General features: G+C 38.2%; 2 protein-coding genes across 3 annotated transcripts in view; one reads left to right on the top strand and one right to left on the bottom strand.

Moving 5' to 3' along the window:
- The window catches only part of beat-Ib (beaten path Ib), an 86,837-nt gene extending 78,451 nt beyond the window's left edge, over positions 1 to 8,386 (top strand). For both annotated transcript variants that reach the window (XM_089257527.1, XM_030387277.2), the window contains exons 3-8: positions 2,780 to 2,991; positions 5,637 to 5,772; positions 5,841 to 5,974; positions 6,049 to 6,171; positions 6,246 to 6,417; positions 7,484 to 8,386. In XM_089257527.1, the coding sequence (XP_089113653.1) occupies positions 2,780 to 2,991; positions 5,637 to 5,772; positions 5,841 to 5,974; positions 6,049 to 6,171; positions 6,246 to 6,417; positions 7,484 to 7,653 (947 nt within the window). In that variant the 3' untranslated portion in view covers positions 7,654 to 8,386. The remainder of the gene's footprint in view (positions 1 to 2,779; positions 2,992 to 5,636; positions 5,773 to 5,840; positions 5,975 to 6,048; positions 6,172 to 6,245; positions 6,418 to 7,483) is intronic.
- Positions 8,387 to 17,148: 8,762 nt separating this feature from the next.
- Positions 17,149 to 19,540, bottom strand: LOC108657881 (retinoid-inducible serine carboxypeptidase). The gene is made up of 3 exons (XM_089258198.1): positions 19,381 to 19,540; positions 18,396 to 19,301; positions 17,149 to 17,495 (listed from the first exon to the last, which is right to left on the bottom strand). The coding sequence occupies exons 1-3, from the start codon at positions 19,454 to 19,456 to the stop codon at positions 17,200 to 17,202; spliced, it is 1,278 nt and encodes a 425-aa protein (XP_089114324.1). The 5' UTR covers positions 19,457 to 19,540; the 3' UTR covers positions 17,149 to 17,199.
- Positions 19,541 to 20,708: the final 1,168 nt, after the last annotated feature.

The raw sequence follows: 20,708 nt of genomic DNA, 5'->3' as shown, positions 1-20,708 counted from the left end.
CAGAGCCCGCGAGTGCCATAAAAATCAACGTGAAACAACAATTAGCATTCAAGGTTAACCAGAAATGAGCTGACAGACGCGTCGCGATGCGATGAAACAACGACCTGGCAACAGTTCCCCACTTGGGGACAATCCAACAACACGCAACAAGCCAAGCCAAGCAATTGTCTTTGCCCGATCAGCAACCGGTTCCTGTCCCACCTGAACTACATACAGACAGACATTATGTAGCTTAATCTTCTTAATGTCAGCCCCGACCCTAGTCTAGAAAGACATGGCTACACAATCAATACGAAATACTATATATTTAATATTATATATTATATATAATATTTTGCTGACTTTATTTTACTGATTTTAAATGTAGCGTAAGTTTTTTTAAATAACATAAATATAGTATGTGATATATTAATATATATTATATTCCTACAGTCCTTAGTTCATTGATTTTTCATACAGGCTATTAAATTTATAACCTAAATTAAATTTTAATATCTTACTTTAAATGGAAGGATTTAAAAGATTTTTTAGATACTAACAAAAAGGACTTAAACAAATTTTTTAATTTTAATTTTTAGGCTTTTAAGCTTTTTAGTTTGTTTTATATAGGCTAATGGAATATTTTAAACTTATTTTCAATGTTATTGTTATTTAGAATCTAAATTTTAAAATATATATTTGTACTGTACTTTTTTACTTTGTGTATAATTATTATATGTACATATATATTATATATTATATAATACAATAAGGTTAAGGGTTATAAAACTTAATATATATCTAAAAAAAAAAAAAAAAAAAAAATACTGTAATTAGTTAATTTTTATATACCCTGTAAAACTATGATAGTCAAGCACTCCATTATCTGCTGAAACACTACAAATGATAAATCTTATATATTTGTTTATAAATTTGTATTTATGAATTTAATTTATGCCTTTACATGATTTGCTCTATATTTACATATATACCAGTATATATGTTTACATAAAAATAGCTAGATATCACACTACTAGGTATCTGATCGTCATGAACACTCCCTCTCGCCTAGAGCCCTTGCCTTTTGCCCTTGCCCTTGCCCCTGCCGTGAGTTGTGTTCGTTTCTGTTTCTGTTTTCTGTTTCATTGTCTGCGAGTTCAACGAACCTTAGAGTTTCTTTTTACTGATCTAGCTAGCGTTCACAAATATGTGTATGAGCACTTGACGTGTTTTCCTGCAGCCCTGATCACCAGCCGCCGCACAATTTCCTATGTGCTCGGCCGGCTTTATGATTTATGTGAGTCAGCAAGAGGCGCGTGCGCTGCGTTCGCGCCCAAAATACTCAAAAACTAAACTCACTTTCGATTTTCAATTTTACTCGGAAGTTTTTTATAAATGCGGCCAGGCGCACAGGGCCGTAAGGGCCACGCTACGCCGACGATCGGGCCAAAATCAAGCTACAAGCGGTCTAAATGTTGCCGTATTTTTGTTTATCAGCTACCTGTTGCTGTCTCGCTTGCACGCGTGCTGAGGGCGTATACAGATGTTTGTGTGTGTAAACATAAGTATATGGCTGTATATGTATATATGCTAAGGTGCATGTATGTATGTATTTACATATGTATGTATGTATGAGAGGTAGTTTCTTTTTGCTTTTGGTTTTTGTATGTAGCTTTTTTTCGTATACGTCACGATCTTTGACCTACTTTTTGATTTTTGGGCTTGTTTCAAATTTTTGTTTTTTTTTTTTTTTCGTTTTATTTATTATTTATTTGCAGCTTACGGAGAAGATGAGTGCAGAAATTTGAGGGAAATTATATATATAACAATTTAAAATGATATATATAACAAATATCATAATTTACCATTAAATAATATACATAATAATGTAATGGAAATAATATACATAATAATATACATAATAATATAAATAATAATATACATAATAATATAAATAATAATATACATAATAATATACATAATAATGTAATAATAATCTACGATAAAGCTCTGACTGATGAGTAAATATATACATTTAAATATTTTTTTTCTTTTTAAAATTTATTGTATGAAATCTATTGATAAGCATTCCTCTAAGAATTATTTAGCTAAAAAAATTAAGTAACAACTTTTATCTATTCTTGAAAATTTTAGGTATCTTATAAATAAATAATGATTCTATATATTATCTCAGTATAATAAAATTCCTAAAGTAGTCAGAGTAGGTTAATCTAAGGATGGTAAAAAAAAAGTTGCTACACACTCACATTTATTACTCTCAATAATTAAGTTTCCCTAAGTAAACTGATTTTATTTATTATCATCAATTTACATATACATAATAATTACTCAACATTTGCCATTTCGTAGTGGAGCTCAAATCAGTTAATTATGTATTTATAAAATTAACATATTCGAAAAGCGTATTATTGCTCACTTTTAATCGCATTTAGATTCTAATTAGGCTACTTTGTTAGATTATCGTAAGCCTCTGCCCACACATACATACATATATGTAGATTTACATGTACATGTATTTATGTATGTATACATTTATATATTTACGGAGCGTTTTCCATGCTGCTCTCCTCAAAGTTCTTCCGTGCAAAAATCCAATGTAAGCCGTCTGGTATCATAATTAAGCTACAATAACTTGTCATATTTAAGCCCTTGTGACAATGCTTACGGGTTGCTCGACTTCCAGAACACACTTGCTCCATCTCTCTCTCTGTCTCTGTCTGTCTGTATCTGTTTTACTGCCATCCATTTATCGTCTCTTTCGTTTTTTGTCTCTTTTCAGACCTGGCTGTTGGGCTGCGCAATGTTAACGTTCACATTCCGTCGGCCGTTAAGCGCGGCGATAATGCGCTCTTAATCTGCAATTATGACATTGAGAACGACACGCTCTATGCGGTTAAATGGTATAGGGGCCGCAGGGAGTTCTATCGCTATACGCCCAAGGAGAAACCTGCCTGGAAGATATTCACGAAAACCAACGAAATTGATGTCGTGGTGAGTCTCAACTGTGTCTCGTAGTACCCCAAAGTCCTCATCATGACGTTCCTTGATTCTGACTACAAACGAAAGAGAAAAAGCTGATGCTGAGGCTGATGCTGATGCTGATGCTGAAGAGCTGCCAACGTAAATTGCTGTAAATAACTGCAAAATGTTATACTTGCACACTAGCTGAGAGTTTCTCTGGTTTATCGCGCACGATGTAACCAGGTGAAGATGATAGATGAAGATGTGGTATACATGCAGAGTGTAAAGCTTTACGTAATTCTTAAATAAAAAGTAAAAGTAAAATACATTTTTGATCTATGAATCTATTGTTTGAAAGACATTCTATTTTATATATTTTTGCACAATGAGTAGTCTTAAATTGCTCTGATGTCTTTGCAAAGATTTCAACTAAAATATTTATTAAAACATTATATAGCATGTGAAACATACATGCAAATTTTGTTTCAGTCCATTTAACATAAAAACGCAATTAGAAGGGCTAATATACAGCTGCAAAAGATAAAATAGCACCATTTGCATTTTTTCGACTTGTTTAAAAATGTTTGAAAATATACAAAAACGTTAAATATTTTTATGATAATTTTTATTTGTTGCAATAATTGATTGGTTTCTCCTCTTATAACAAAAAATAAAATATATGGTGGAGAACTTCTTAGGCTTTGCTTTTGCAAGTGGTGCTATTTTATTTTTCGCAACGTTAGCATTCGAATTGATTAAAAATATATGGTTAAGGTTTAAATCTTAAAATGTTAATCAAATCTAAATTATATAAAAAATAAAAATAAAAATAATAATAATAATAATAAATACAATAAAATAATAAAAAAAAAAAAAATGTACCCAGTCAAACCTGAATTTATCTACTGCGAATTTTCTCATTTTTGTCATAAAATCTTTTTCTAGCTTACAGAAAATATATTAAATTAAAAGCTAAACATTTTCACAAGCCTTGCTTATTAATGAAGAAATGTTTTCTATAAGGGCATTTAATATTCGTTAACTAACAGAGGCTGCCATATGCGGTTGTTCTGGTTGTTGTTGTTGCTGCTGCTGCTGCTGCTGTTCGCTGTGGTTGTATTAACGACAACAACAGCAGCAACAATGAACGCAAGCAGCACTGTAAACAGTTCCAATATGTGGATGTACGTAAATGTGTGTGTGTGTGTGTGTGTGTGTGTGTGTGTGTGTGTGAGTGCCCTTATGTTTGTGTATGTGTGTGTGTGTGGATCGATGTTTGTTTTATGCATGTTAAAAAGTTTTAATTAACATTTTTGACTTTTCACTTGCTGCTGCTGCAGTCGTTGCAGTTGTTACACACACACATACGCACATACATGTCCTCCATGTCCTGGCATTTCATCCTGTGCATTTTATTGTTGACTTTTGCTGACATTGTGAAAATTAAAAGCGAACTGCCGCAAAATTCTGTTCAAGCTGTTGCATTCAACATGTTTGCGGCACAGCAGAAAATATCTTTTACAAGCACACGTGCATTCAGCACTCATACTATGTATGTATATGTATGTATATACATGCATATATTTGCTGAAATATCTATATGTATGCAGTTTTTTATTAATGTATAATAATCCTGTGCGAGTACAGTGGCTCAGTTTGTTGTGTAACAACTGCGAAATTACGCAAATGGTAATTATTGAAAAGTTAACTCCACAATTAAGATTATATTCATCGAACGGGTCAAAGATCTGATGCACTTCGCATTTTCATTTGCTCAATGTGAGCTGAGCTTTGATATTTATTTAAGGGGAATTTTACAATGATTCCTCATTTTTATTACTTTTGGAGTTTATTATGCATATATAAATATATAAATGAAAATTAATTTAATTAATTATGTTTATTGAAGCTATACGAATAAATATATTAAAATATATTCTATAGAAATTGGAAAATAAATATTATTAAATTGATTGTTGTTTTATTTAAATACATTTCTAGACTTTTTTCGTTTACTAATTTTTTTATTTCTTATTTTATGTAAAACTTTAAATGATTTTATATGCGGTGTACATTTAGTCTTTGAGCAGTTAAAGGAAAAATTTTATTCTATCCCCAAGAGTATGCTATAAAAATTTATAGCAAAATATGTTAAGATTATAGCAATGTTGATTAGCCTTGTATATACAAAATTAAATTAAAATAAAGCATATTTTAGAACATTTAGTCTCACGATTGCAATGGCAACATTAAGTAGTCTTTTCGCTAAATACAAGAGTTTTTTATTCAGTTAAAAGTCTAAAAAACAAAAAATAATAATAAAATAAAAGAGCTATATTATTTAGTTAAAAGTTAAAAACAAAAAAATAATAAATATAAATAATAATAATAAATAAATTATAACAAAATTGATTCACACTTATAACAAAAAAATAAAAAAATTATTTCGTAAGAACAACTTTTTGAGCCCGCAACGAGTTTTTTTAAAGAGCCATTCAACTTGCCGAATCGTCCAGTAATTTATCGATTGCTCAGTCGGGTTTTATATATATGAATCAAAATTGTTATTTGCTCTCTGCATTCATTTTCAATTACGCATATTTCATAGCCATTCAACACCAGCGTTTATCAATTCCAACAGCTTAATTGAAATGCCACAACTATCCCTTCCACAGACCACACAGTCGAATGCCAGCCATGTGCTGTTGCGAAATGTGCCCACCTCTATATCCGGTAAATTTGCCTGTGAAGTGTCCGCCGATGCGCCCACATTCGATACGTCCATTGTGGCTGCCGATATGGAAGTTGTGGGTAAGTGCGTCGCCGGCTTGACTAATCACTTCAAAGTTATTGATTCGAGGCACTCGCCATATGTGCAGAGCTACCCGCCCAGCGGCCCATTATAACGGGCATACACTCGCGTTACCGCCTGGGCGATATCATCAATGGCAATTGCTCGTCGGACTACTCGAAGCCAGCGGCCAATCTGACCTGGTGGATCAACGATATACAGGTATAAAATAATTACTACTAATTACTAAAAGTAAATATAATAATAATATTAATTACCTTTTCCTCTTACTTCAGGTCCCACCCAACTATTTGCGCACTTATGACATACAAAGACACCTGGCTGAGCACTTGGAATCCTCTGTTCTGGAACTCAACTTTGTTGTGACTACGCATCATTTCATAAAAGGACGCCTAAAGGTAGGGTTTGAGCAGCTCAGCCAAATCACATTGGAACTTATGCTAATTTCTATTCTATTCATTTATATTTACAGCTGAAGTGCTCCGCTCGCATTCACGATATCTATGCGCAGGAGAGCGAGAAACTCATCGAGGAGGATCGGCCACGTATATTGGCCTCTGGCCGCTCACCGGATATGAATATGTATCCCTTTGATCAACCAGGCGATGTGGATGAACACAATGAGCTCTACTTGATACACAAAAGTGAGTAGATCAAATAATTCATTTTGCTACACATCCAATTCAAATGCATATGAAACCCATATATCATAATTCACATCATATTCATAAATATACAAACTCTAAAAATTGTGATATTCTGGCCTTACCTTAAAGTAGCGAGTAAAGTAAAAATTGCACAATTTTCCCTCTAACCTCTTCTATACAAACTCTTAAAGTAAAAGTTAAATTTAATTAGAGTTTTCATGTAGCGACCACAATCTATGCCTATCTTGATTATATTATCAGGAAATCCAAGTCGAGACCTCAGCAGTTAGCCAACATTGTGTTAAACAATTTCAGCAGAACTTAAGCGCGTTAAGAACCCTTCGGCTGACCTTTTTCGCCCCCTTCACATTTTGGCCAATGTGCGTAATCAATAACTCATTTGATTAAGGGCCGCACATTAGTTGGGCGCAACGTAGCAAAAGTGCTGAACGTTTGTTTAAAAATTAGCCCAAAAGCCTAGGCAACAGATAAGCAATGGTCAACCCACACACACACACACACACACACAAACAAACAGAGATACAAATGCGCATCGTGCACGTAGAGAAATGGCTGGACTAGGTATACAAATCTTAGCCTGATTGTTTTGCAACTAAAACAAATGCGAAGGAGACCGCTGGGGATTGGGATACATTACACGCACGCCATTAGAATGATAAACGGTGGCGCATTAAATCAAAGTTAGTGGAAAAAGGACGAAGGCTGCAGGACACTGTGAGGGCAGCTCACCTTATTAGCCGTTGCTCCAGTTGTTGTTTGCTTTGTGCTGCGCCACGATTTATTAATGCTCTGCGCTAAGCTACAAGCAATTAATTCAAAGATTAATTTCACCAGCGGGTGCCACAGCTTCGACCCGTACCACACACAAATACACACAAACACACACACACACACACACACACACACACATCTACACACATCCACACACAAAATGGAATCAGTGTAACCCAAACTTAAGCCGCTTTCAATATGTTTCGCTCTCTCCCTCTGTCTCTCTTCCTTCTTTCATTCTACCTTGATACACATGCGATTACCCAAACAGATGCTGCCCCCAGGCCCAGTGAGCTCGATTGGCAACAGCAGCTAACTCGATTTCTGTTAATGGGTCTATTGCACTTGGCCTGGACTGCCGCTCAGCTGAGCAGAACGAGAATTCCACACAGCTGCAGCCACTCTCAGGCGGAACGGGCAAGGATGAAGCTGCTACGGTGATGAGCTGGCCAGGATCAGTTACAGCTGCGCGGCGAAACGGAGACTTCAATACAGCTGGGCAGCGAGTGCTCTGCAGCCAACTAAAACTGGCCACAAATATTAGTTAAACAAAGCTCTCATTGCATTTATAGAAATCATCAGGAACACATATAAATGAAGTGAAGACTCTGTTGAGTGGATAAAAAAGCTTAGAGATTTCTTATCTCATTTAATGTTTAGCTTATGAAAACTGTGTTATTATATACTATTTTAATTTATTGATTGTTTTAGAATGCAAACATTTGAGATCTGTTAATTATAAGTGAAAACGTAAAACATTATTTCTCTAGCAAAGAAACTGAATATTTGCTTGTTTTAGTTAAGTCAATAAAAACGATTATTCAAATTTAAATTTCTTTAAATAACTTTACCAAAGATTTATTCAATAGACATCCGCTCTCAAGAATCTTCACGAATGATTTCTATATATAAATACATAGCTAATCAACTAGTCACATTTGTCACTTCATTTTAACATTTAGCGAATGCCCGTTGTGCGTCATAGACAGAGAATGATGGAGGGAGGGAGAGAGATAGGGATATCTTCCTGCTCGCGCCCTCAACTGTCATAAATCAAACATTATAACTAGTATAGTACACATACAAAAACTAAAAAAAAGTGAAAAAACATATGCTGTATAAATTCAATGTTTCAATTGTCTCACCTAAACCTAAGTCAAGTGTATATAAATCATACGACATGAAAAGAAATATCTACAAATTTAAGCGAAACATTTTCTAAACGAAAAAAGTCTTTATGTTTTGATTTTTATTTAATTTTCTGTTTCCTTTCTGCGTGTTTTAACGTTGTGGTTTCTAGGCGTCTTATATATACAAATATAAATATATATATGTTTGCTAGTATTTAAAAAATACTGTTAGTTTATAAAACTGTAAAACCTATCTAAGTATTTAGCCATTGTTAAATGAAATGTGAGTTGATTTTTAGTTGAAATCGTGAATAAATGGCAGCCAAAAAAAAAAAAAAAACTAATCTGCTTTGTTTTTTTTTATGTACAATGGGAAAAATGTAAGTATTTTTTAGAGCGATGGAGCTCTATTTAGAAAATAGCGTGAAAGGCTATCATAGTTATGATGTAGGTGTTTGAAAGCAAGCCAGATTAAGAGAAAACTCAGACTGTGGAAGAATTCCAGAAATTTTAATACCAACGCAAGAGAATGTTTCTGGGAAAAAAAGTAGCAGACTGTGAAGGCATTTCAATTACTGCATTGTATGGAGGAGAGGTAAATGATAGAGGAAGAGAGAGAGAGAGAGAGAAAGAGTCGGCGCACTTACCTTACATATAGTAATAAAATAAATAATGAATTTCAGACATGAGACGGTCGCTCGCTCGTTTTATTTCATCCTCTCAAACCAGGCATAGTTGCTTGAGCACGGTCTTTCCATTCTCAGTGGGCGTTTAATACAAAACTAAATTAATTAAAGTAGACTATCTCAGTTTAATAAATATACCAGAGTAAGCAACGATTTTCCAATTGCAGTTGTGAAAAACTTACACAAATATTTCTCTAGCCATTCAAACCATTTGCCCATTATTTGCAAATTACGATTGTAAAGCAGTTTAGCGTTTATTTTTTTTCTCTCTGACGTTTTTGTGGTTTGCCAGGTCGTCTCCGTCGACAAAGTGTAAAATATTATGGCGTCAACTGGAAAAGCCACAAATGAAAAACTTGTAATTTAGGTGACAAAAACAACAAGACAAGGGCCAAACACTGCGGCAATGTGGAGCAAGCAAAAAACAGCCTCAAATGGGTTGGCAGCACTGCAAAAAGCGCATGAAAACCATTTGGCAGCACCCCACTTAACAACGCATTGCCGATACAATGCTGTGCAACTATTTGGGTATGCCAGAATAATATAATAATTATTAAAATTGTTTTCTTATTTATAGCATTGAATATTTTAGATTAAGCTGTATTTCATTTATTTTGATTTGTATATATTACAAAAAAAAATTTATTTTGCATATAATTAACTTCAGTTTCAATAGTAATTATGATCTTCAGTTGGTGTTAGCATTTAATGGGTGTGGTTCAAAAACTTTTAAATAATAATAATTTAAATTAAAAATGTATTTTTATGTTTGTTATTCTTTTTTATTATTTTATTTAATAACCTATGAGCTTAAATTAAAAAATGTAGAGCTTTCTGTGAGTATTAATAATTTAAAAATAAAATAGTAATTAATATTGTTAATGCCAGATCCCATTAACAAGAATTGCTCCTCCCGCAACACACGTTATGTTATTAACAGCACTCTGTTAATAACATAACCCAGTTCTCCTACTGGTTCGCTGTACTCGGCGCCCCGCGGTAGTACCTCGTCCCCCCTCGACGGTCACTTGCCTCTCCTGGTATTGACGACATGTATATCTTTACTAATGCTATACGAGCAACACAGCTTTACTCTAAGAAATAAAGACGAGGAAATTACAATCCGGTCTTTTTACTTATCGGCGACGCCACCACTACAACATTTGGTCCTTCGAGCCGGATCTCATCCACCTCCACATACACATCAGCATTCCATCGGCCGTCGAGATAAGTACCCCATCTTTGCGTAAAGTAGTACATATATATATATACAGTATATACATACATACACTGGCACTTGTCCGCCGCTATATTTCCTTGTATATATATTTATATATGTACTAATTTACATTATATTTACTGCATGCCTATACATATGTATATATATCCTTATATGCATATATAGACATGTCTGAAGCTGTGTTACAATCCATACTCAAGCATATGTACTAATCCTATTTAGTCCGACACTCCGTCCTACATATCGCCACATCATTCATACACATATATTTCTCCATAACTTATGTATATTCCGATAAATATTTATTAAAACGAGAGAACAATATCCTTTGTTAATTGTTTAATAAATTTATTTGCAATATTCTGCTGCACATCCGCATACACTCATATACTAGTCGCCGGCTGCAGAGAGACATATGTACATAAATATGTACGTACATACATACATACATACTCCTCACTCGAACTATTAAATAAAAAACCAATATCCTTTGTTGTTTTTAATAGTTTTATTTTGCAATTTAAGATAACTTATCCACCAAGCATAATTACTTCTACTTGTTTTATTTATATATTTGCTAATTGTGTGTCCGCTATCTTCTGTTTTTACGAACATACGCTCATACATATTTACATAAATACATGTATGCACATACGAGCAGATTTGGATTTATTTGATTTCCACTCGCGTATTTCTAAACAGCCCAGCAACACAATTAACATATAAATTCACAATAAAAAGTTCCACATACATACACACGGCACATTTAAATAATAAACTTAAATTGCTAAATTGGTCGTTTTGCTTTGTGTCCAAACAGCTGAGATCGTAACTAGTATCAATAACTTTTCCGATAATTATCGCCGGCCGCCACAATTTCGTGACGATAGTTTTGCACGATCAGAATTCATCGTAATTTAAAAACTATTGCAAAATAAATAGAAAATAGACTTTTAGTCTTGTTTTTTTTTCTTCTATTGTTAAAAGGAAATTTCCCCAGCTTAATAAATTAATTTAATTGTTTAATTTATCCTAATTAATCCTAATTAATTAATTTATTAAATTTTTCCATTTTTCGTTTATTTGCTTAACAAGACATTTTCTTTTTCAATTTGTTCTACAAAATTCAGTTGACAACTTCCTTGTTTTTGTCAACTGCATTACTCTGTTCTTTGAGTGATTTTCTACCTCTGTATCCGAAATTTCCGCCAGCTAATTTCTAGTTAGCTTCCATGTCTGATCGTTCGGGTCGACCGCAACTTAAGGTACCCGCTTCGCGTTTGATTCAACGCAGTGCCTCCGCATCTCCCATTCCGTCCGGGAAACCCCAGACCACCGGCACTTTCAAGCGCAGTCCGGTCGTAACCCGGTCCAGTCCGAAGCCCGCAAATCCATTAAATATGTCTCTGTCCGAGTTCATCGCGGCTGCGGATAGGCTTATTAAGTTCGAAGCCCGCATTGACGGTCCCGGGGACTCTAATGCCACCCAGGCGGCTCTACTCCGGGCCTTCGAGATCCGCCGAGAGCGGGTCAGGGCCTTATGGGATGATGCTGAGCAGCAATATAAGGTCTGTGCCAGAGCGTTGAACCAAGGGGCGAGCAGTGGCGAAGTTGAAGCCATGGAGGCCAAATTCGACAACTGCTACACTGTGTATGAGCGGTGTACGACGCACCTGGGGGTGCAAATCGACGCACTTTCCGCATCGAGTACACCGCCCGCTCCTATGTCCGCTACTTTCGCCTCGTCTGGAGGCTGTCGCCTTCCACCTGTTGATACGGAAGTGTTCCACGGCGACTACTTGCGCTGGCCAACATTCCGCGACCTTTTTACTGCCATTTATATCCAAAACCCGCGCTTGACTCCGGTGGAAAAGTTATTCCACCTCAATTCAAAGACAGCAGGCGATGCAAATGCCTTAGTCGCAGAGTATCCTCTCACAAACGACGGCTTTGCATCGGCTTGGGGCTCCTTGTGTGATCGGTTCGAGAATAAGCGGCTGTTAGTCAACAGCCAGCTGAAAATCCTGCTCAACCTCTCCAAAGTCACCAAGGAATCAGGCTCGGCTCTCAGAGAGTTGCATGGCACCATTCATAGATGCGTCACTGCAATCGAGCATGCTCAAATCTCTACGGAGAATTGGGACTGTATCCTTGTGTTCGTGTGCACATCCAAATTGCCAGATCACACTCGATCTCTCTGGGAGCATTCACTGACACAAAAAACAGAAATTCCAGCCTGGCAGGACGTTAGTCACTTTCTTAGCGAGCGTGCTCTTGCTCTCGAGGCTATGGAAGGTGATCGTTCTGCACCAACAGCTCCAATCTCAGTTCCGAGATGCGCGAGCTCTGCCCCTCCCAAACTAGTCAACTCTTTCACAACGCAAGTGAGTCTGTGCGATCTGTGCTCAGAACAGAACCATCCAATTCGATTTTGCCATCGGTTTCTCCAGCTGTCTATCCATGAACGAGAGGCATACATCAAAGCAAAGAACCTTTGCCTGAACTGCTTCGCTAAGGGTCACCAGTTACGAGGGTGTACCAGTACGCACAACTGTTTCAAGTGTAATGGTCGACATAACACCCTACTCCATAGGGACAATACTACTCGGTCTGCTGCTGCATCCGCAACAGCTATAGCCCCAATTCGTACGCAAGTTATGTCCAACGTCCAAACGTATCTGGCTGCCAACACGCGAGGTGTCCTCCTCGGCACGGCGGTGATCAACATATGCCATTCCGGAGCAATCTATCCTGCCCGTGCTTTAGTCGACTCAGGATCCGAAGCAACTTTCATTTCTGAGCGACTATTCCGCAAAATCAAGTTGCCCTTCAAATCCATGCAGACTCAAGTTTCCAGCTTGAATCAAGCAGTTACAGCTCATGCACAAAAGCTATGCAGCTTTGACATTGGTTCTCCTTCGAAGCCGAGACTACGAATCGAAGCTTCTGCTCTCGTCCTTCCAAAACTTGCCGGTAAACTCCCTTCATCTCCAATTCCGCAACTCTTATTGAACCAGCTGCCGAATATTCAGCTAGCTGATCCCGAGTTCTACAAGAGTTCAGAAATTGATGTCCTTCTAGGTGCGGATATCCTTCCGACTATTATTCAGGGAGGTTACCATCCGAATATCTGTGGACCTCTTCTAGGTCTAGAGACTGTTTTCGGTTGGGTGCTGACTGGTCCACTTTCACGAACTTCACCGGAAATGGTCTCCTCGTTCACAACTCAAGTCTCCGTTCCGGGTGAGACAAAACTTGAGATTCCGGCAACTCTTCCATCCCGAGTTCCCGACAACACCACAACAAAAGTGAGGGTCGGTTTCAATGAGAGCCTGAATGATATCCTTCATTCAGGCCCATCATTCCAACTCGATCCTCGTCCTCCTTGTGCTGTCGAACTAACCTCCATGTTATGTTCTAACGAACAAGCAATTCAACCTCCAACTCATTCGTTCTTCCAGATAAAGACGCCGTCATTAGAAAGCAGCAAGCCACGTGGTACCAATTCATTCCAGTGCCGCGTATGCCCAGGAGCCCATGGTCTCCGAAACTGCCAGCGTTTTCTGGGCCTTTCAGAGGAAAAACGGATGCGTGCGGTACTTATACATAAGTACTGCACGAACTGCTTGGCTCACGAGCACTCCGGGCAATCCTGCCGCAACAAGGGACGTTGCAAAACGTGTGGCCAGAATCACCACACGCTCCTGCATCTCCAGGACGGCCTTGATCCGCACACCAAGAGATCTCCAGCTTCGAACGCGACGTCTTAATTTGCAATCCTTGCAAGGGGGGGGAGTATGTTAATGCCAGATCCCATTAACAAGAATTGCTCCTCCCGCAACACACGTTATGTTATTAACAGCACTCTGTTAATAACATAACCCAGTTCTCCTACTGGTTCGCTGTACTCGGCGCCCCGCGGTAGTACCTCGTCCCCCCTCGACGGTCACTTGCCTCTCCTGGTATTGACGACATGTATATCTTTACTAATGCTATACGAGCAACACAGCTTTACTCTAAGAAATAAAGACGAGGAAATTACAATCCGGTCTTTTTACTTATCGGCGACGCCACCACTACAACAAATATTTTTAAAATATTTCTTATTTTTGATCGTACATATTTAAAAAATATCCAAAATTACTATGAATTTGGGTGAATATGTGAAAATATATATCTACTAAAAGTTACCAATAATTAATACAAATGATCAAAAATTAATATAATTTCTTCTCGCAAATATAAATCTTTTTATCCAGCTGTAGCTGGCATAACAGTAATTACAATATTTTATTGATTTGAATACCGCCTTTTATTTCAAGTAACTATAGCAAATTCTAATTTCTCAACATTTCTCCTCTATTCAGCCCAATTTGTGTGGCCCGTGCTGTTTGGCCTTTCTGGCTGGCTGGTGTGGGCGCTGTCACTGTGTCGTTGCATACTTTTCAGCGAGCTGCCTTTGTTGTTGCTGTTTGCAATTTCACACTCGACTGCATCGCTGCCGATCTGAATGTGAATCAGAAATGTTTGTGTGTGTGTGTGTGTGTGTGGACTTCGTCTTGCTAAGCATCTGCGAAAGAGGCGTGGTCGCTGCCCATTGCACTGTTGCAAATTTATTGCGCATATGAATGCACAGCCGCGTCTCTCTCTCTCACTTGCTCCATCTCTCTGACTCTCACTCTTACTCTCTGACCCCACTTTATCTCTTGGCGCCTTGCTTTGGCAGTCAGCGAACCCAGCCAATTGCTCGAAAATGACTTTTGGCACGAGGCAGTGGCAAAAAGCGCCAGCCAAAGAGCGTGCGTGGCACTGGCAAAGCATGATACTCAGAAAGCTGCAGCTGCAGCTGCAACTAGAACTATGACAGAAGGGGGCGCAGCAGGAGCAGGAGCAGGAGTAGGAGCAGGAGCAGCATCAGTTGCAGCTGAATCTGTACTTGGATGCTGCTAATGGACAATCGAAAACGCATTCAACTGACAATTTCGGTTTTTCCCAGCTCTCTCTCTCCGTCTTCCCCCTCTCCCACCCTACCCTATCTGTGTATGTCTGTTGGCAAATTGATTCTCCTTTACGGTCTGTTGCGGTTGCTTGGCAGCAGGCACTGTCAACAGGCGTCACCGCTACTGCCGCCACTAACCACCGCCAGGTGGCGCCCTCATTAAAACTGCACTGCCAACTCCTTCGCGTTGTCAAAAACATCCAAATGCGTGGCGCAGCCAAACTTGGAAAGAGGAAAACCAGCGAAGCCAGAGAAATCAGTTTGGCTTCTTGTTTTTGACTTGCATGAAAAACATTTGTTAATTGCTTTTTCAGACTTGCTGTGCGGAGAAGTGTGTGTGTGCGTGCGTGTGTGTGCGGGCAACTCGAACAAATGAGAGCAAAAGAACTATACACAAAAAAAAACAATAAAAAAATAACATCGTTTAAAACTGAAGTAAAAAGTATAAGCAATTATGCAAATGCCTGGGTGCAAAAGTATGTAAAATATATTCTTCTACATCATAAACAGAGTCTAAGTTAATTCTTGTGCCTAAAAGTATGAAGCAAAGAAGCAAAATATAACCAATAAACTCTCATACAATACAGTAATGATTAATAATTAAATAATTACAGTTATTAATATTAAAAAGTAGATATATTAAAAATTAATTAATCAAAATTATTAAAGTTAAAAAAATAATAATATAAAAAACTAATACATTGTAACTAAATATAATAATAAATTATTAAAAATATAAATATATATTTTTTAACATTAAAATATTTTCAAAAAAATATGAATGATAAAAAAAAAAAAACAACTGATATGTCTAGCAATAAATTAACAAAATACCAAATGGAATAAACTATCATAATCTAAGAATTCTGCCCGAGCCCATTCACAACCCACAGAAATACCACAGAATAAATGATATAAATAATTAAAAAAAAAACCTAAAACTAAAACTTTTTTATTCAGCAATATTCCATTCCGCTTAAAATCGATAAACTTTTGCTGGCTTTTACGTCTCATGCGCATAATTTATAGAATATCAATTCAATTCATGATGAACCCAAACGATTCATTCTGGCAAATAATTCTGATTCAGCTATTTCGTCCTTAGTCCCTCTCTCTCTCTCTACCCGTGCCACTCTTCTCCCCAGCAATTCGCACTCATCTTACGCAGAGAAACTTTTAAGTTTTTAATTAATTTGTTTTGCTGCGGCTCGAGACACAACGCAGCAGCAGCAGCAGCAGTGGCAACGGCAGTGGCAGCAGCTTTTCAACTCAACCACAACTTTTGCTCATTTTTCTCAGAGAAGAAAAGCAAAAGCATAAAAAAAGAGATGAAGAAGCTGAAAAAAAGGTTAAGTGTTTCCATTTGGCAAACATTTAGTCAGCCCCAAAGAGCTGCTCTGCCCCAAAACCCGCCCGCCCCCAACTCAAGGCCCAACGATAGGACCCAAGTGTGCGTGCGTGTGAATGTGTGTGTGTGTGCGAGTTTTAATAGGCTTTTGTGTGGAAAATAAATTGATGCGGTGCACCTGTAAAACGTTACAGCAATAGGCATGCCATGTGGAAAGCAAGTCGTCAGGGGGTATTGGCCAACGTCTGTCTGTGGGCTCTGAGGTCGACCGCATTGTAAACGGGCACCACTCAGCCACTCAACCTGAATTCGTGTTAATTTCGAGTAAATTGTTAAAAGATTGCCTGGTCTAGACAGAACTTCTAAGGACCTTTTTGAATATGCGTCTGGCCATGGGAACTTGAAGTAGAAACTACAAACTGTTCAAGCTTCAATTAGTTTCAATGGAGAATAATCAAGCGGTGAGTCTTCATTCTGAAGTACAGCAAATAGTTTTGGTCCAATATAAACTATTAATTCAGTGCAAACATATATTCTTTTCTCTTATCGTACTTTATTAGCCAGGCATATGGAAGAGTGAAATCTCACCCAAAGCCCGTAAATTCACGCAGTATATACGACATAGCAGCCGGATTGTCCTGCTGCACCAGATGGCCGGCGCGATACACCCAGAACATGCTGAAGCCCCCGCCCTGCTTCTCATAGCCCTCAAGCATGCCATCGATGCGCATGGGGCGACGTGTGGCGCTTACGTACAAATCCTTGCGATGCCATCTCATGCGATTGATCCAATTGACGGTGCCAGGTGTCGCGCACAGCAGATCCAGCATGCCCGAGTAGACGCCCACGCGCACCGGCGTCTCATTCAGCAGTCGCGTAACTGTGAAAGAAATATTGGGATTAGCTCAAGAAGTTGAGGTGATTGATATAGAAATGCTATGCTATATATATATGTATATTAAATTATTCAAAAAGAGGGAACTCTTTGCTTACAACATATTTTCTGGTTGCTCTCATTGAATTTCGTTAAATATTAAATCTCTTTTCTTCTCTAATTCGAACAGAGTTAGTTTACTTCTTTGAATGAATTAAATGTTTATTCATTTGCAGAAGCTGAATTTAAGTTCAAGTAACTTTTATCCTGATTCAATATGTGCTACCGATTCGTTATGGAGAATGGGCAATTGTATATCTAACTAGCTAATAAATAAGTATATAAGTAATCAATATACATCGTTTACAAGAGACAATCTATTGGGTTTTAAAACTTAAATAGGGAAGTGATTATGAGCTTTATATTGATGATTTTTTTTTTTACTAATGTTACAGTTTAGTAAGAGTAAGAGTAAGTGTGGGTAAGAAAAATTCACAGACGAATCAGCAGACTTTAGCTGCTGATTCTAATAGAGCAGGAAAGTTTGATGGAACCTGCTCACATTTTATGTGTTGAAAATGGTTTAAATCTGTTAATTAGTTATAAGCAGCCGATACATGATGCTGGCATATGACAAATTCTGAAGGTGTGAATATAAAAGCGTCTTTAAGAGCCTATAAAAATTCCCATAATAATATTAGCTCCTATCTCTTATCTGTTCATTCACATACATATACTATACTGTCATCCAAACCAATCATATGTCCCACTACCTTAAAAATGGCGTGACCCAGTATCTAGTTATATATCAACTCTTATGATCACACACTTTCTCGCCTAGTTATTTCTCAACTCTCTTATATGATCTTCACATTCATGGATCACCTTTCGCGATCCACTCATTACCTATATTCACCGCAGGCTTAAAGATGTCGTGGCCCAGTTTGATGAAGACCGTTGCGTTTTGAGACATCCACTCGGACATGTGGGTCAGATTCAGCGCCTGTGTGACATTGTTGATCATAAATTGCCTCAGCTTGGGATCCTCGCCGTAGCGGTAGACATCGTTGATATGAACACGATGCTGGGTGTTGTAGAGGAACACCCCTCCGGTGTACTTCTCGATCACTTCCTGGATGCTCTGGTCCATGGCCTGCAGCCACTTGCCGTCGTAGACCAGCCTGGCCACCTTGGCCGCCACGTGGGCGATGCTGCTGTAGCCCTCGTGGTCCACGATGCCCAGCTGCAGCAGGTAGGGCGCATAGGAGAGGGTGCTGTCCAGGGGCGAGGTCCACGGATTGCCAACGACAACCGATTGCAGCTGGCACTCGAGAATGTTGCGCTGCTTGGCCAGCTGCAGCTCGAGCGCGAATTCTGGCGCCATTTTGCCGCCGTAGCTCTCGGAGAAAATGTGCAACGGCATGCGCTGAAACTCTGGATGACTGTGCAGGAAGGCACGCATCAGTTTCACGAGATCCTGGGCTATTTGATTATTGTGCTTGGCGTAGTGACCGTGCGGCTCCACGTAGCTGTAGCCGGTGCCCACTGGGCTGTCGATGAACAGCACATTGAAATGCTGCACCCAGTTGCTGGCACGCGGCTTGCCCTCGATGTCGATGGGGCCCAGCTGCTCAAAGCAGCCGCAGCCCGTCGAGGCGACACCGGGACCGCCCTGCAGCCAAATGACCAGCGGACGCTCCGTATACGAGCTCACATTCGCTGTGGTGTAGTGCAGCCAGTAGAAGAGGTGCGCGCCCTCTCGCACCTCCACATAGTCCCAGTCCTGTTCGCCGGCACCGAAGCCACGACGAGCTGACAACAGGTAATACAATTAAAACAGCAGAGAGATAGAGAGAGGGAAGAAGAGAGAGTGAGAGAGATACTGGAATACCTTGCAGCCAGCCCAGAGATTGCAGCAGCAGGAGCAGCAGCAGCGGCAGCTTGTGGCAGTTGCTCATCACTAACATTGCCACGCCCACACAAGAAATATCACAATTAACCAGCGAACGAACTGTTTCGTTCTATACCCAAATGCGCACTGAATACGGACGTGCAGCGTTGATTTTCTTCAATATTCAATTGGCTATTTATAAATTGAAAAACTGTTTTCAATCACATAAACAAAAAAAGAGGTGAACTTTATGGAGAACATAAAAATTCCTTTGTTGCGCTCCCAGAGATACCGTGTAAATGGGCCACTGAATGCAATGAGGTATATAGAGGGCGAAAGAAAGTAGAGTGCGAGAGGGAGAGAGAGTGACAAAGAGAGAGCGGCGGAGTTCGGGACAGAGTGAGTAGAGATCTCTGATCTAACCTCTGTATTTAAAAGACATATAGAAATTCCTCTCGAATAAGAAATGAAGTTTTCGTTGAATAGAAATTAATATTTATAATAATGTGTCTTTATAAAAATAATTTGTAGAATAAGCTTTATATGATAATTGAAAAAAAAGTTGATTAAAAAATAAAATACATTATTATATTCATATATTATATTATATTATATTTTTTCCAAATTTCATTGCATGTAATCCATGTAGATTTCTGTTCACTTCTACATATTTTTTAAAAAGAGCATTCGCTAGTCGCACAGTTTTTATCTGTTGCAATCTATTAAGAGATCATTTATTAGTTGTTTATTCCCAGCAATTGCCTTAATTCTCTCTCTCTCTCTATATCGCACTCTATTTATTTGCTATAACTAAGACGCTAGCATAAATATTTATGTGAAGCGTGCGGGCCGTTTGTCATTCTTCGTGGAATGCAAATGTATTTTTTCTTTTAATGGAAGAAGCTCTACGAATCTGGTATATAGACCAAATGGTAGCGCTACTTAATTAGGTCAATGATCTAGTGCAGCCTGTTTAGTTAGATTAGGAAATATTTGGGGAATGCAAAATAGTTGAATCTCTTCTCCCGAACTTCGCACATCAGATTATTTATCATACAGATTTATTTGCCCATAGCTGTGTTCTCTTCTTCTTCAATTGAATTCAATGAATACGATAAACAATTGATTAGCCTAATTCATAATGCTCCTATAATATCAAACTGATTAATTTGTCCGTCTCGAATGCCGGCTGATCATCAACAACTAATTAGTGAATACTTACATCAAATTCGTAATCGAATAACAATTATGGATGGCAGGCGCTGAAGAGAAACACGTTGAGGATGCTTAAGTGGGTGGGCGTGGCAAATGCTTTTCCCCCGTTGGTT

The sequence above is a fragment of the Drosophila navojoa genome, chromosome 3, assembly GCF_054131105.1.
Source record: "Drosophila navojoa isolate 15081-1374.11 chromosome 3, UAZ_NAV_1.0, whole genome shotgun sequence".
Taxonomy (NCBI): Eukaryota; Metazoa; Arthropoda; class Insecta; order Diptera; family Drosophilidae; genus Drosophila; species Drosophila navojoa.
Note: the sequence above shows the minus strand (reverse complement) of the source record. Positions and strands in the feature narration are given on the sequence as shown.

Bases quoted from the DNA above. Each gene is read 5' to 3' on its own strand.
- LOC108657881 (XM_089258198.1), bottom strand. From the start codon at position 19,456: ATGTTAGTGATGAGCAACTGCCACAAGCTGCCGCTGCTGCTGCTCCTG. The intron at 19,302-19,380 runs GTATTCCAGTAT...ACCTGTTGTCAG, and splicing joins ATCTCTGGGCTGGCTGCAAG to CTCGTCGTGGCTTCGGTGCC. The intron at 17,496-18,395 runs GTAATGAGTGGA...TTTCTTTCACAG, and splicing joins TAAGCCTGCGGTGAATATAG to TTACGCGACTGCTGAATGAG.